Source organism: Oncorhynchus tshawytscha, linkage group LG09 (genome assembly GCF_018296145.1).
Source record: "Oncorhynchus tshawytscha isolate Ot180627B linkage group LG09, Otsh_v2.0, whole genome shotgun sequence".
Lineage (NCBI taxonomy): Eukaryota > Metazoa > Chordata > Actinopteri > Salmoniformes > Salmonidae > Oncorhynchus > Oncorhynchus tshawytscha.
The window spans coordinates 46,151,820-46,167,541 of record NC_056437.1 but is presented as its reverse complement, the minus strand read 5'-3'; the positions used below and the strand labels follow the sequence as shown (position 1 = coordinate 46,167,541).

At 42.2% G+C, this 15,722-nt stretch overlaps 1 protein-coding gene across 1 annotated transcript; it reads left to right on the top strand.

The window, feature by feature from the left end:
- Nucleotides 1–949: 949 nt before the first annotated feature.
- LOC112258044 (adapter molecule crk-like) lies at nt 950–13,234 on the top strand. The gene is made up of 3 exons (XM_024432107.2): nt 950–1,512; nt 10,500–11,110; nt 11,958–13,234. Exons 1-3 carry the CDS (start codon nt 1,293–1,295, stop codon nt 12,090–12,092), a joined length of 966 nt encoding a protein of 321 aa, XP_024287875.1. The 5' UTR covers nt 950–1,292; the 3' UTR covers nt 12,093–13,234.
- Nucleotides 13,235–15,722: the final 2,488 nt, after the last annotated feature.

Genomic DNA, 15,722 nt, shown 5'->3' with positions numbered 1-15,722 from the left:
TTCTCCTTTCCCCCTTCTGCCACCCAGGTGGTGACGCATCTCTGCGTGCCTGGCAGGTATCTCAGCTTGGTTGTTGGCCCACCACCTCAAGCTCAACCTCGACAAGACGGAGCTGCTCTTCCTCCCGGGGAAGGCCTGCCCGCTCCAAGACCTCTACATCACGGTTGACAACTCCACGGTGTCCCCCTCTCAGAGTACATAAACCTTGGCGTGACCCTAGACAACATCCTGTCATTCTCTGAAAACATCAAAGCAGTGACTTTATCCTGCAGGTTCATGCTTTACAACAGGGGTATTCAACTTTTACCGTACAAGGTTTCTGTTCTGGTGGGAGTTGCTATAGGAGGACAGGCTCATTTTAATGGCTTGGATGGAATAACTGGAAAGGTATCAAACATATGGAAACCACATGTTTGACTTTGTTCCATTTATTCCATTCCAAAAACATCTGAAACCGTAACTCTTCAAAGAATACCTTAAATAATCCCACAGCATGAACTAACACTAGCACTTGAGTCGTTTCCCCCCTAGCACTGACTTTGCTGATAAGTACGTTTTGAGGAAAAATGTACTTACTATGACTGAGATATGTGTTTGTCCCACCTAGCTAACTTAAGATGAATTACTTATTAACTGTAAGTCGCTCTGCATAAGACCGCCTGCTAAATGACAAACATTTCAAATGTAAATACAATTAAGTGGCATTTGAGTGACATCTAGTGTCAAATTGTTGAAGCTGCATAGACTTTACTTATATTCATCAAGAACAAAATTCTGCAGTCCTGGCTAAATAACCAGGTAGTCTAATATTCAACAAGCAACCAGATGAGTTGAAGTCAGAGGTGAACTTTTGGTAATTGATTAATCAATATTATTTCTCGACCTTCTCAAAATGGATGGATGTGATGCCCATCATGACATGCTCCATCATGACTAGCTACACCTCATTTACATCCGGTGGATGAGGTCAATCTTTCCCCAAAGATCCGCCATTTCAGCCTCTGAGTTTTATATTGCAAATTACTTAAGAGATTTATTTTAAAACGCCTTGACAAATAAATTATAGATTTCTGGTTGCCACAATTAATTCTTAATTAAGGGGTTAACTGTATTGTTTCGTGGGAGTCTGTGAAATGTACATAGATGTAACGGTTTAAAGCGGTATCGATGCCATGTTTTTTTTCCCGGAGCGTGTTCCTTAGTGAACCAAAGTTTTTGTATGAGTTGATTCCCGATTGCGAATAGGGAGAGGCAAGGGGAAGGCCTTGGATACTCGGAGTGGATTTGGAGCCATGGCCGGGAATTTTGATGCCGAGGACCGTGCTAGCTGGTACTGGGGAAGGTTGAGCCGACAGGAGGCGGTTTCTCTCTTACAGGGTCAGAGACATGGCGTGTTCCTAGTCAGGGACTCGATTACCAGTCCTGGGGACTACGTGCTATCCGTCTCAGAAAACTCAAAAGTCTCACATTATATAATTAACAGCATCAGCAACAACCGGCAATCTGGATCAGGTAAGATAGCGAGCTAGCCAGCTAACTAACGTTACACCAGGCAGACATAGCTAGTTAGCTAAGCTAAACCAAAGACCGAAGCTATTTGTTTAAACACTCTGGCTAAGCTATGAACATCTAGTTAACGTTAGTTAGATGTCTACTGATGTTAGCTAAGGACTGAAAATAATGTATTATTATGTTGCAACGGAAGCAACCCTAGCGTTACGTCGTTAGCTGTGATGGTCATGTAGCTAGCGTGTGCTTAGTGAACTACATACAGTATATAAGACTGGTGGTGGCTGTTTAAAAAAAAAACTGTAATAGTGGGTTTTCAAAGGTCTGTTTTAGTCTTGTCAGCTGGAGTTTTAGGTACTTTCTGTTTAGTAAGAACCTGGTAGACGGAGTGAAAGGAGTGGGTTGGGCTGATCCTGTGAATGAATGGACAGGCTGTCACAATTGGAGGATGACTATTCCGAATGGTGTGTGTGGAATGCCTGTGTTCCTGCCCTGTTTTTTTATTTATTTTTTACACAGGCTCAGTTCTTATTTGTTACCTCATTCTGATATCGTAACGACCATCTGCACTGATCTGTGTTTTTGACAGATTGGATGCTGCCAATATCAGAAATGGCTTTACGCAGCAGGTTAGAATAATTCCTGTAACATATAAGGATTATGTTTATGGTTAGGGTTAGCTACGTGCAAAAAGTCTCCCTGATGCGACTCGAATATGCAACTTTGAAATTAGCGCATCCCATCTCACATGCGCCTGATATCTCTGATAACTCACAAACACTGATATGATAAAGCTTTGACGATATCCAGATTGTTATACCTTCATACCCAACACAAGGGGCGCTATTTTCAAACCCCACTGAGCCTTTTTCATCCGAAGGTTAGCAATGCTAACAAGTACATGTACAATCCCATAGAGAATGCAAACTAAATGCCAACGAGGGTATTGAGAACATTTTATACAGTCTCTGACCTAAAGTATTTGCAGGACAGACATCCCAGCTCAAAGTTATACAAGTAACTAAAAAATGCTGCATGCAGAAAACCAATATTAGACAGCAAGTCTCTTGATCCAGGAGGGAATTATCTGCTGTTACCAATAGAAGCTTGATTATGGAAGAAGCTAACCACGTAATTTAGCTATACTAAACCAAAATATTAACGCAACATGCAACAATTTCAATGATTTTACTGAGGTACAGTTCATATAAGGAAATCAGTCAATTGAAATAAATTCATTAGGGCCTAATCTATGACACATGACTGAGCATATGGGTGCAGCCATTAGGAAGCCAGGGCCATCCAATCAGAATGAGTTTTTCCCCACAAAAGGGCTTTAATACAGACAGAGATACTTCTCAGTTCCATCAGCTGTGCAGGTGGCTGGTCTCACACGATCCCATAGGTGAAGAAGCTTGATGTGGAGGTCCTGGGCTGGCATGGTTACATGTGTTCTGCGGTTGTGTGGCAGGTTGGACGTACTGCCAAGTTCTCTAAAATTACGGAGGTGACTTATGGTAGATAAATGAACATACAATTCTCTGGCAACAGCTTTGGTGGACATTCCTGCAGTCAGCATGTCAATTGCATGTGCCCTCAACTTGAGACATCTGTGGCATTGTGTTGTGCTGCACATTTTAGTGGCCTTTTGTCCCCAGCACAAGGTGCACCTCTGTAATGTATAATGCTGTATAATAGAGGTCGACCAATTAATCGATTAACTGATTAATTAGGGCCAATTTCAAGTTTTCATAACAATCGGTAATCAACATTTTTGGACACCGATCATGGCCGATTACATTGCACTCCACGGGGAGACTGCGTGGCAGTCTTGACTACCTGTTATGCGAGTGCAGCAAGGAGCCATGGTAAGGTGCTAGCTAGCATTAAACGTATCTTATAAAAAACAATAATTTTTAACATAATCACTAGTTAACTACACATGGTTGATGATATCACTAGTTTATCTAGCTTGTCCTGCGTTGCATATAATCGATGCGGTGCCTGTTAATTTCTCATCGAATCACAGCCTACTTCTCCAAACGGGTGATGATATAACAAGCGCATTTGCGAAAAAAGTTGTTGCACCAATGTGTACCTAACCATAAACATCAATGCCTTTCTTTAAAATCAATACACAAATATATATTTTTAAACCTGCATATTTAGTTAATATTGCCTGCTAACATGAATTTCTTTTAACTAGGGAAATTGACACTTCTCTTGCGTTCTGTGCAACTGAGTCAGGGTATATGCAGCAGATTGGGCCGCCTGGCACGTTGCGAACTGTGAAGACTATTTCTTCCTAACAAGGACAGCTAACTTCGCCAAACAGGGTCTGATTTAACAAAAGCTCATTTGCGGGAAAAAAGCATAATCGTTGCACGAAAGTACCTAACCATAAACATCAATGCCGTTCTTAAAATCAATACATAGACGTATATATTTTTAAACCTGCATATTTAGTTAAAAGACATGTTAGCACGCAATATGGGGAAGGAGCGTAGCCTAGTGGTTAGAGTGTTAGAGTGTTGGACTAGTAAATGGAAGGTTGCAAGATCAAATCCCTGAGCTGACAAGGTACAAATCTGTCGTTCTGCCCCTGAACAAGGCAGTTAACCCACTGTTCCTTGGGTGTCATTGAAAATAAGAATTTGTTCTTAACTGACTTGCCTAGTTGAATAAAGTTAAAATAAAAATATAAAACTAGGGAAATTGTGTCACTTCTCTTGCGTTCATTGCAAGCAGAGTCAGGGTATATGCAACAGTTTGGGCCGCCTGGCTCGTTGCGAACTCATTTGCCAGAATTTTACGTCATTATGACATAACATTGAAGGTTGTGCAATGTAACAGGAATATTTAGACTTATGGATGCCATCCGTTAGATAAAATACAGAACGGTTTCCGTATTTCACTGAAAGAATATACGTTTTAGTTTTGAAATGATAGTTTCCGGATTTGACCATATTAATGACCTACGGCTTGTATTTCTGTGTGTTATTATGTTACAATTAAGTCTAAGATTTGATAGAGAAGTCTGACTGAGCATGGTAGGCAGCAGCAGGCTCGTAAGCATTCATTCAAACAGCACTTTCGTGCGTTTGCCAGCAGCTCTTCGCAATGCTTCAAGCATTGCACTGTTTATGACTTCAAGCCTATCAACTCCTGAGATTAGGCTGGTGTAACCGATGTGAAATGGCTAGCTAGTTAGCGGGGTGCGCGCTAATACCGTTTCAAACGTCACTCGCTCTGAGACTTGGAGAAGTTGTTCCCCTTGCTCTGCAAGGGCCGCAGCTTTTGTGGAGCGATGGGTAACGATGCTTCGAGGGTGGCTGTTGTCGATGTGTTCCTGGTTCAAGCCCAGGTAGGGGCGAGGAGAGAGGGATGGAAGCTATACTGTTACACTGGCAATACTAAAGTGCCTACAAGAACATCCAATAGTCAAAGGTATATGAAATACAAATGGTGTAGAGAGAAATGGTCCTATAATTCCTATAATAACTACAACCTAAGACGTCTTAACTGCGAATATTGAAGACTAATGTTAAAAGGAGCCACCAGGTTTCATATGTTCTGAACAAGGAACTTAATCGTTAGCTTTTTTACATGACACATATTGCACTTTTACTTCTCCACCACTTTGTTTTTGCATTATTTAAACAAAATTGAACATGTTTCATTATTTATTTAAGGCTAAATTGATTTGATTGATGTATTATATTAAGTTAAAATAAAAGTTTTCATTCAGTATTGTTGTAATTGTCATTATTACAAATAAATAAATACAATTTTTTTTTTTAATTGTCAGATTAATCGGTATCGGCCTTTTGGTCCTCCAATAATCGGTATAGGTATCGGCGTTGAAAAACATAGTCGGTCGACCTCTACTGTATAATCAGATTCTTGATATGCCACACCTATCAGGTGGATTGATTATTTTGACAAAGGAGAAATGCTCACTAACAGGGAAGTAAATACATTTCTGCACAAAATGAGAAAAAGCTTTTTGTGCGTTTTTGAACATTTGTCTGAATTAATCCGACCAAAAATGATAAATCCATAGCTAATTTGACATTTTATTCCCGAGCATGTCTTAACTACTTGATTTTACCTCTGAGTTTAGTGGTTGTTGGACCAGTATTTGTGAATTTTGAAATGTGCGCAACAATTAGCTAGAGGCTATTGTGCTTGCTAGCTGAATCAGCCTCCTCAATCCATATGAAACAAAAGGGATGCTAACAACGCCAGTTCACACACTCCATGCTGAATACTCCCTCTAGCTTACAGTGCCTTCAGAAAGTATTCATACCCTTTGACTTATTCCACATTTTGTGTTACAGCCTGAATTCAAAATAGTTTAATTATTTTTTTCTCGCCCATCACACAATACCCCATAATGACAGTGAAAACATGTTTTTATTAATGTTACCAAATATATTGAAAATTAAATGCATAAATATCTCATTTACTCAAGTATTCATCGCCAAAGGTTATAACCACCTTGGGTGGCGATTAAAGCTGTAAAGGTTTCCTCGGTAAGTCCCCAAGAGCTTTAAACACCTGGATTATACAATATTTGCCCATTTTATTATTTTCAAAATTCTTGAAGCTCGGTCAATTTGGTTGTTGATCAATGCTTGATAACCATTTTCAATTCTTGCCATAGATTTAACTCCCCAGTCCTTAATGATTACAAGCATACCCATAACATGACTGTGCTTGAAAATATTTATTTAAAAAAATATTAATATTTCACCTTTATTTAACCAGCTAAGCTAGTTGAGAACAAGTTCTCATTTACAACTGCGACCTGGCCAAGATAAAGCAAAGCAGTGCAACACAAACAATAACACAGAATTACACATGGAATAAACAAGCGTACAGTCAATAACACAATAGGGAAAAGTCTATATACAGTGTGTGCAAATGGCGTGAGGAGGAAGGCAATAAATAGGCCATAGTAGTGAAGTAATTACAATTTAGCAGATTAACACTGGAGTGATAAATGAACAGATGATGTGCAAGTAGAGACACTGGTGTGCAAAAGAGCAGCAAATAGCAGAGCGCGTGCTACGGGAGGGAGTTGTTATCGTGACCAGTGAGCTGAGATAAGTCAGAGCTTTACCTAGCATAGACTTATAGAGGACCTGGAGCCATTGGGTCTGGCGACAAATATGTAGTGAGGGCCAGTTGACTAGAGCATACAGGTCGCAGTTGTGGGTGGTTTAAGGGGCTTTGGTAACAAACGGATGGCACTGTGATAGACTGCATCCAATTTGCTGTGTAGAGTATTGTAAGCTATTTTGTAGATGACATCGCCAAAGTTGAGGATCGGTAGGATAGTCAGTTTTACTAGGGTAAGTTTGGCGGCGTGAGTGAAGGATGCTTTGTTGCGAAATAGAAAGCCGATTCTAGATTTAATTTTGGATTGGAGATGTTTAATATGAGTCTGGAAGGAGAGTTTACAGTCTAGTCAGACACCTAGGTATTTGTAGTTGTCCACATATTCTACGTCAGAACCGTCCAGGGTAGTTATGCTAGTCGGGCGGACGGGTGCGGGCAGTGAACGGTTGAAAAGCATGCATTTGGTTTTTACTAGCGTTTAAGAGCAGTTGGAGGCCACGGAGTGTTGTATGGCATCAAAGCTTGTTTGGAGGTTAGTTAACACCGTGTCCAAAGAAGGGCCAGATGTATACAGAGTGGTGTCATCTGCGTAGAGGTGGATCAGGGAATCACCCGCAGCAAGAGCGAAATCATTGATTTATACAGAGAAAAGAGTCGACCCGAGAATTGAACCCTGTGGTACCCCCATAGAGACTGCCAGAGGTCCGGACAACAGGCCCTCCGATTTAACACACTGGACTCTGTCTGCGAAGTAGTTGGTGAACCAGGCGAGGCAGTCATTTGAGAAACCAAGGCTATTGAGTCTGAATACGGTGATTGACAGAGTAGAAAGCCTTGGCCAGGTTGATGAAGACTGCTGCACAGTGCTGTCTTTTATCGATGGCGGTTATGATATCGTTTAGTACCTTGAGCGTGGCTGAGGTGCACCTGTGACGAGCTCGGAAACCATAGAGAGTGGTACTCCGTAATGTGTTGTATTGGATTTGCCCTAAACATAACTCTGTATTCAGGACAAAAAGTTTTTTGCTTTGCCACTTTTATTGCAGTATTACTTTAGTGCCTTGTTGCAAACAGGTTGCATGTTTTGGGATATTTCTGTTCTGAACAGCCTTCCTTTTCACTTTGACAGTGACAAAAGGCTGTAACACAACAACATGTGGAAAAAGTCAGAGTTGTGAATACTTTCTGAAGGCGCTGTAGCTATCCACTGTAGTGAAATTCCAGCTAATAGCACAGTTCATGTTTTAATGATAATGCAGTTTCTGTTCTGCCGTGACTAGTTCACTGCTCAATCTGCGATGTTATGGCACTGGCTAAATGTTACAGTAGCGAGGCACAGTACCAGCTGTCAAATACATGTGATTTCTGAGAACAGTCCCATAACTTTAGTGCCGTAGAACTTAATCGGCAAGCTTGCAAATGAGCTACCACAATGGCCATTCAAACAAGCTAGAAGTAAGCTTCTAACTGGAGGAAGTTTGCACAGCTCGTCGAGCATGGTTTGCCGTAGTAGCCAGCCCAGTGTATCACAGTGGAGTGATTTAGGAACTAGTGGAAGCGGATGAGCAAAATCACGTTTTTCAGAGATTAGTTCCACAATTTGTATTACAGATGGCAACTGCGTATCACGTTAAAATGACGCCACCTATTGGAAGACAATGGTGTGACGATTAGCTATGCTTTGAAATTTAATCAAACTATTGAATGAGTAGGCCTGTGTCTTCTTAGACCCAGACACTGTGGGTGGCATTGAAATGTATTATGACGATGACCCCCTTGAACAGATTTGTTTTTCTTAATAAACTTGCAAAGAAATTGTGACTGGGAGCGTATGCATGCTGTATGTTAAGACGTGGGAGACTTAAATACTAACTATTTCAGCTAACTCCTTGACTTGAGATACATTTTTTTGTTAAGGCTCCATTGTCAGAATCTTTTTTTTTTTTAGCTGTGAGGCTCTTCCAGGTGTCGTGTCTTTGGCTATGTCGGATTAAGTGATATGACATGCTGTTCTGTAAAATTATTATTATTAATATTACCTTATTGAGCTAATCGTGTAAATGTAATTTATTTATATTTTACCTTTATTTAACTAGGCAGGTCAGTTAAGAACATATTCTTATTTTCAATGACGGCAGTGGGTTAACTGCCTTGTTCAAGGGCAGAACGACAAATTTGTACCTTGTCAGCTTGTGGATTTGAACTTGCAACCTTTCGGTTACTAGTCCAACGCTCTAACAACTAGGCTACACTACCGCCCAAGTAACTAGAGAGTCGGGCACCACAAAAAAATATTTATAGAGCTGTTACCTTCCGAATAAACTCTTAAAGACCTGGTAATATTTTACATCAATAGCAGTCAATATTAATTGTAAATAAGTTGTAAATTCTTGGTTATCTGCACGAACCCTGGCTAACAAGTTGAACCAGCAATACAAAATTGGCTTTAATTATTTATTTACTAAATAGCTAACTAATCACACAGAATTAGACATAATTCTGATAATTAAATATAATTATCAGATAATTAAACATAATTAAATCATAACTTGATTACAAATTACGTCATGAAGGAAAACGTCCCTAGCGGGCGGAACAGATATGACAGCTTGTTACACAAAAGAAAAGGGGCTGGGTTTGAGTGAAAGAGCGGGAACAAAGGGCGAAGCTGTGCTATCATAAATATAGTATCTTATGCATTCTAAATTACTGCCCATTTGGAAAAGAAAAATGCAATAAATATTTACTCTGAGCTGCACTTCGGTAGGTTGATGGAAGGCCGTGTTGCCCAACCGAGTCCTTTGTTCTTTTGAAGAATGTCTCTGCTGGTAAATTGAATACGTTGTAGTAACGTCGATGGGTGATAGACGGGATACTCTGTCTGTTCCTTCCTGACGCTCGTTTGCAGAGGCTGTTGCTAACTCAACGGCTAGGAGGTATCACTTCTGTAGTGAATAAGAGTTCAAAGTTCATACCATTCGCAACCAAAGCTCACGCTGATGTTGGCTTCGTTCTGTAGTTATTATCTGAACCATTCTAACATCGGACCGTTGTCCTCATGTCCTTGGGACAGCAGGTTATATTGTCGTCAAGGGCTTATATAGGAAGGGAGAGGAGGGTGTGTTTGAAAAGTTTTATAGCACAAGTCCCTTCACAGGGGCGGGCCACTGATTGAGCAGAGCCCTATCTTATGAAAACCCAAATCTCACATTTTAGAAGCTAAAATCACATTTCATCCCATCACGAATAATTTCATATTCAAACATTTAAATTGAACAACAATTCCATGTGAATCCGATAACTCTGATGTGTAGACTTTCCACTGTAAAGGTTGTCATCTTATCATTGATGAGAATGTATCAGATGACAACCGAACTGACATCATATTCATTAAGTACCACCGCATATGTTCAATTGGTCTGATTACCAGAATATAGTTCATTCCCCCCCCACCTTCTGATGTTCCCAGAATCTCTGTTAACCAAGGGTTTTGCAAATGTAACATCAGTAGGGTAGAGAGAGGAAAAAGGGGGGAAGGGGTATATATGACTGTCATAAACCTACCCCCAGGCCAACGTCATGACACAGGAGAGTGGTTTTCTCCAGAATAGGGTAGGCAACAGCAGGAGCCTAGGTCACCTCAGCTTGGGATAACTCTATAAAAGCATGAGACCTAAGCCAACATCAGCTTTTACATAAACAATTTCAACAAAATTAATTGCATCAATGTCAGACATTTACTACAACACTGCCATTGAGGCAGAAGGGAAAATCACCCATTGGTCCACCATGCGTTGTTAGATCAGCCGGGGTAATGGCATGACATAACAAACTGCTCCATCCTTTCCCCCTGCCTCACCCGCCAGGTCTGGCCCCCCCACGGTTCCGCATCGGGGATCAGGAGTTTGACGCCCTTCCCGCCCTGCTGGAGTTCTACAAGATCCACTACCTGGACACCACCACTCTGATCGAGCCCATCAGCAAGGCCAAGCATGCAGGCTTCGTGAGCTGTGCCGCTGCTGCATCAGGCGGCGCCCTACAGGAGGCAGAGTTTGTTCGCGCCCTCTTCGACTTCCCTGGCAACGACGAGGAGGACCTGCCCTTCCGCAAGGGTGACGTGCTGCGCGTGCTGGAGAAGCCTGAGGAGCAGTGGTGGAACGCGGCCAACCAAGAGGGCCGTGTCGGCATGATTCCCGTGCCCTACGTGGAGAAGTACCGGCCTGCCTCGCCCAACTCCTTGGTGGCTCCGGTGGCAGGGAGGCCTGGCGGAGGAGTAGGCGGAGTACCGGCAGGTGTTGGAGCCAGCACTACCGACGGAGCAGCTCCCCAGCTGCCCCCGCCTCTGGGGGAGCCGGGCCAGTATGCCCAGCCTGTGGGCAATACACCCCTGCCCAACCTGCAGAATGGGCCTGTCTACGCCCGTGCCATTCAGAAGAGGGTGCCCAACGCCTACGACAAGACGGCCCTCGCCTTGGAGGTATTGGTTCGCCCCCTTTCTTCGCCTTCCTCTGTCCCGCTGTTCTCCACCCGTCTATGGCGCTCTCTCCCTCTTTTCTGTTTCATGTCATGTGCCTATATCTTTTCTCCGCTCTGAGAGCCAGGGTGCTGCTGCAATTGCTTACTCTTGCCTGTAAGCATACATATGCAAACGCAGGCAGGCACACTCGAACATACACACGTGCAAATACACACAATAACATACATAATGTGTTCATGCATAGTTTTCCCTTGATTTTTGTTGAGTCGTACAGTACAAATGGCAATTCCTGAGCAAAGGTTGCCTCACAGTTCATGTCTTGCAGCTCATGTGTCCAATCTCACTGTTGGTAAAGAGCATTCCTGTGAAGAAACACACCCACTGGTATACTGTATGTCATGAGAGGAACATGGGCTAAGTCCCAAATGGCACCCGATTCCCTATGAAGTGCAATGCTTTTGGTTAAAGATTCTGCACTACGTAAGGAATAGGCCAGGGTGCCATTTGGGATGCACCCATGTATTTGCACTGCAGAAAGTGAAGCAGCATGGAGATTATAGATGGGGCATGGGTGTAGTGTGTAACACAGGCTTAGTAGGACTGTGCTGCTTTGTAGCTTATTAATTCGCTTACAGGGTTTGGGTCAATCCCATCCCTGAGTGTATTTGAAGTGGAAACTGACCTGGGTTAGAGATTATAGTTGATTGATTAGGCTACTTTAAATGACTAATTATAGAACACCATTGAGCCCGATAAAGGCTTTTTAAGAGCCACACATTACAGACCCCTGAAGGTCTTGTTTCTTTCCAATCTATCTCTATACTCTAACCTGTGTGTGTTTCTGCAGGTCGGAGACATGGTAAAAGTGACCAAGATCAACGTGAACGGCCAGTGGGAGGGCGAGTGCAAGGGCAAGCATGGCCACTTTCCCTTCACGCACGTCCGGCTTCTGGACCACCAACACCCTGAGGATGAGAGCTGAGAGACACACTTAGTCTCACTCCTCACTTCACAAAATCACTCTGTGATTGTTTCTCACAAATGATAGAAAGAGCACACAGGATATACGGACTACAGTGGTCAGGAGTTGCAACTCAGCAGCTGTTGTTGCCAATGGGGCTGGAGTACACTCCCCTCCCTTCACATACACACACAGAATAGAGTTTACACTTCCACCCCAGTATTGAAGTCCTGATACACGACACACAGCAGCGTTTATGACCCCTCTCCCATGTTATCCACAAAATCCTCCTCTACATACATACGCACACAATTCAGATACTTGTGTATATGTGGCTTCTCTCACAGACTCCTGGATCACCCTTTTGTAGTGACGGACTGTGAACTTGGCAGTGAGAAGACTAGCCACCCTGACTCCTAATTTTGACTCCCTCTTGTGGAGACATGTGCTCAATGCAACTGAAACCGACCATTGCTGCACTTCACAGACAGCAGGAGTTACCACAGCACACTCCACTACTCACCACGGGCTCTAACCCAGCCCCTCTCTGCTACAAACCCCACACTACAAACCCCCAAGTCCTCTTTTTGTACTGAAATGAAAAATATTATGATAGAATTATGACAGGTACAGCAACTGCCAAAAGAAAGGAAACACTTGAGTAAATGATGGATACAAAGTATATTGAAAGCAGGTGCTTTCACACAGGTGCGGTTCCTCAGCAATTCCTAAGCAATTAACATCCCAACATGCTTAGGGTCATGTATAAAATGCTGGGCAGGCCCGGTTGCCCATTGTTTTGGCTAACATGGCTATGCCCCCATAGGATGACAATGCCCCCATAGGATGACAATGCCCCCATCCACAGGGCATTAATGGTCACTTAATGGTTCGATGAGCATGAAAACGATGTAAACCATATGATGTGGCCATCTGTCACCAGATCTCAACCCAATTGTACACTTATGCGAGATTCTGGAGTGGTGCTTGAGACCAACAAAACACCAAATTATGGAATTTCTCATGGAATGGTGTCACATCCCTCCAATAGAGTTCCATCCAGAAACGTGTATAATCTATGGCAAGGCACATTGAGGCTGTTCTGGCTCATGGTGGCACAACGCCCTATTAAGACACTATTGGCGTTTCCTTTTTTTGGGCATATATATATATATATATATATATATTAGTACCAGTCAAAAGTTTGGACACACCTACTCATTCAAGAGTTTCTTTATTTTTACTATTTTCTACATTGTAGAATAACAATGAGACATCAAAACTATGAAATAACACATGGAATCATGTAGTAACCAAAAACGTGTTAAACAAATAAAATATATTTTATATTTGTGATTCTTCAAAGTAGCCACCCTTTGACAGCTTGTACACTCTTGGCATTCTCTCAACCAGCTTCACCTGGGATGCTTTTCCAACAGTCTTGAAGGAGTTCCCACGTTGGCTGCTTTTCCTTCACTCTGCAGTTCAACTCATCCCAAACCATCTCAATTGGGTTGACGTTGGGTGATTGTGGAGACTAGGTTATCTGATGCAGCACTCCATCACTCTCCCTATTGGTCAAATTGCCCGTACACATCCTGAAGATGTGTTGGGTCATTGTCCTGTTGAAAAACAAATGATAGTCCCACAAAGTGTAAACCAGATGGGATGGCGTATCGCTGCAGAATGCTGTGGTAGCCATGCTGGTTAAGTGTACCTTGAATCCTAAATAAATCACAGACAGTGTCACCAGCAAAGCACCCCCACACCATCACAGCTCCTTCTCCATGCTTCACGGTGGGAACCACACATGCAGAGATCATCTGTTCACCTACTCTGCGTCTCACAAAGACAGCGTTTTTGCGACTGCTTTGAAACTTTCTATGTTCTTGAAATTTTCCGGATTGACTGACCTTCATGTCTTAAATTAATGATGGACTGTAGTTTCTCTTTGCTTATTTGAGCTGTTCTTGCCATAATATGGACTTGGTCTTTTACCAAATAGGGCTATCTTCTGTATACCAACCCTACCCTGTCACAACACAACTGATTGGCTCAAACGCATTAAGAAGGAAAGAATTTCCACAAATGTACTTTTAATAAGGCACACCTGTTAATTGAAATGCACTCCAGGTGACTGCCTCATGAAGCTGGTTGAGAGAATGCCAAGAGTATGCAAAGCTATCATCAAGGCAAAGGGTGGCTACTTTGAAGAATCTTGAATGTAAAATATATTTTGATTTTGTTTACCACTGTTTTGGTTACTACATGATTGGTTACTATGTTATTTTATAATTTTGATGTCTAGACTATTATTGTACAATGTAGAAAATAGTAAAAAATAAAAAACCTTGAATGAGTAGGTGTCAACTTCTGACTGGTACTGTATATATATCATTACATGCTAAATATTATGTTAAATGTTTTGTTTTTTTGTTGCCCTGTGTGTGAACAAACCCTCACGCTTTGTGTGGTCACTGTTTTGCGTCTATCTGAAACACTATGATGACTGTCTGGGGAGGAAGTGGAGACATTCCTTAGGACTGTCAGGTATCGGGCCTTCGTCCAGTCCGCCTCATTGTTTTGAGAAATTGTCATATAAGGAGGGTATACAGTGGCCAGACAATGACAGAAAAATGTAAATATACCAACACCGCCCTCTCTCCTCTTACTTTGATTTGCCAAGTCCCCTCCTCTCCCATCCTGTCAGTCTCCTCCACCTGTCTCATTCATTTGTTACATGGTCTGATCCATTTCCTCCCAGACCTCCCCTATGCTAAAGACACTAGAGGCACCTACAGATTACAGTTATGTTTTAGTGTACATAAAGGCCTTTTGGTAGATGGAACCTGTTAACGTCACATTTGAAATGATGCAGACTTAGTTCCCAGCACTGTGATGCATAAGTTCACATTGTCACACTCGACAGAAAGCCGCAGCCTTAATCCTTTGGTGTCTCCCCTAGTTTCCCTCCCACGTGGTCGTAGCAAACACAGTAAATATACATACACGTTTTTAAGTTGACTGAATTAATTGTTTCTGTCAGCTACGTTTCAACTGGGAGCTCTAAGTTAGGTCTGGGTTGTATTCAGTAGGGCACCATGTTGAAAGTGTTTTAAAAAGTTATGCAACAGAAAACGATATTGAATGTTTCTTATCGGACAAGTTTGGGTAGTACCATCCCGTTACAAAACCTTTCCTCCCGACTGAACATGACCACGTTAATTTCCCTAGTGTCTCCCTTAGTGCCAATCTATCATCCTCTCACCCAGTACCTACCCTCTGGGCACAGTTATGACACATCCAGCCACTGACGTGCCAGATACACCGCAGTATGCTAAACGTCCTCATCAGATGATTACACTACATTGCTAAAGGACTGTGTGGGTGAAAGGCACATCGATCATAGTAACATGGGAAGGTATATTGACCAATCGTAGGCACATGTGAGTGTTTTAGGCCAATCATCGTCATTTGGGGAGGATCTGTTTATTTTGTCCTTTCTACCTCGTCTGAATTGTTTTAATTGATGTTAATTGTCTTTCCGAAATAGGAAAATAACATGACCTGAAGTGCCAGGCGCAGTTCATCTGTATTTTTGTGGAAATGTTGGTAGATTTTATTTCCTTTTTTTTTTTTTGCCAACCGAAC

Bases quoted from the DNA above. Each gene is read 5' to 3' on its own strand.
- LOC112258044 (XM_024432107.2), top strand. From the start codon at position 1,293: ATGGCCGGGAATTTTGATGCCGAGGACCGTGCTAGCTGGTACTGGGGA. The intron at 1,513-10,499 runs GTAAGATAGCGA...CTCACCCGCCAG, and splicing joins CAACCGGCAATCTGGATCAG to GTCTGGCCCCCCCACGGTTC. The intron at 11,111-11,957 runs GTATTGGTTCGC...GTGTTTCTGCAG, and splicing joins AGACGGCCCTCGCCTTGGAG to GTCGGAGACATGGTAAAAGT.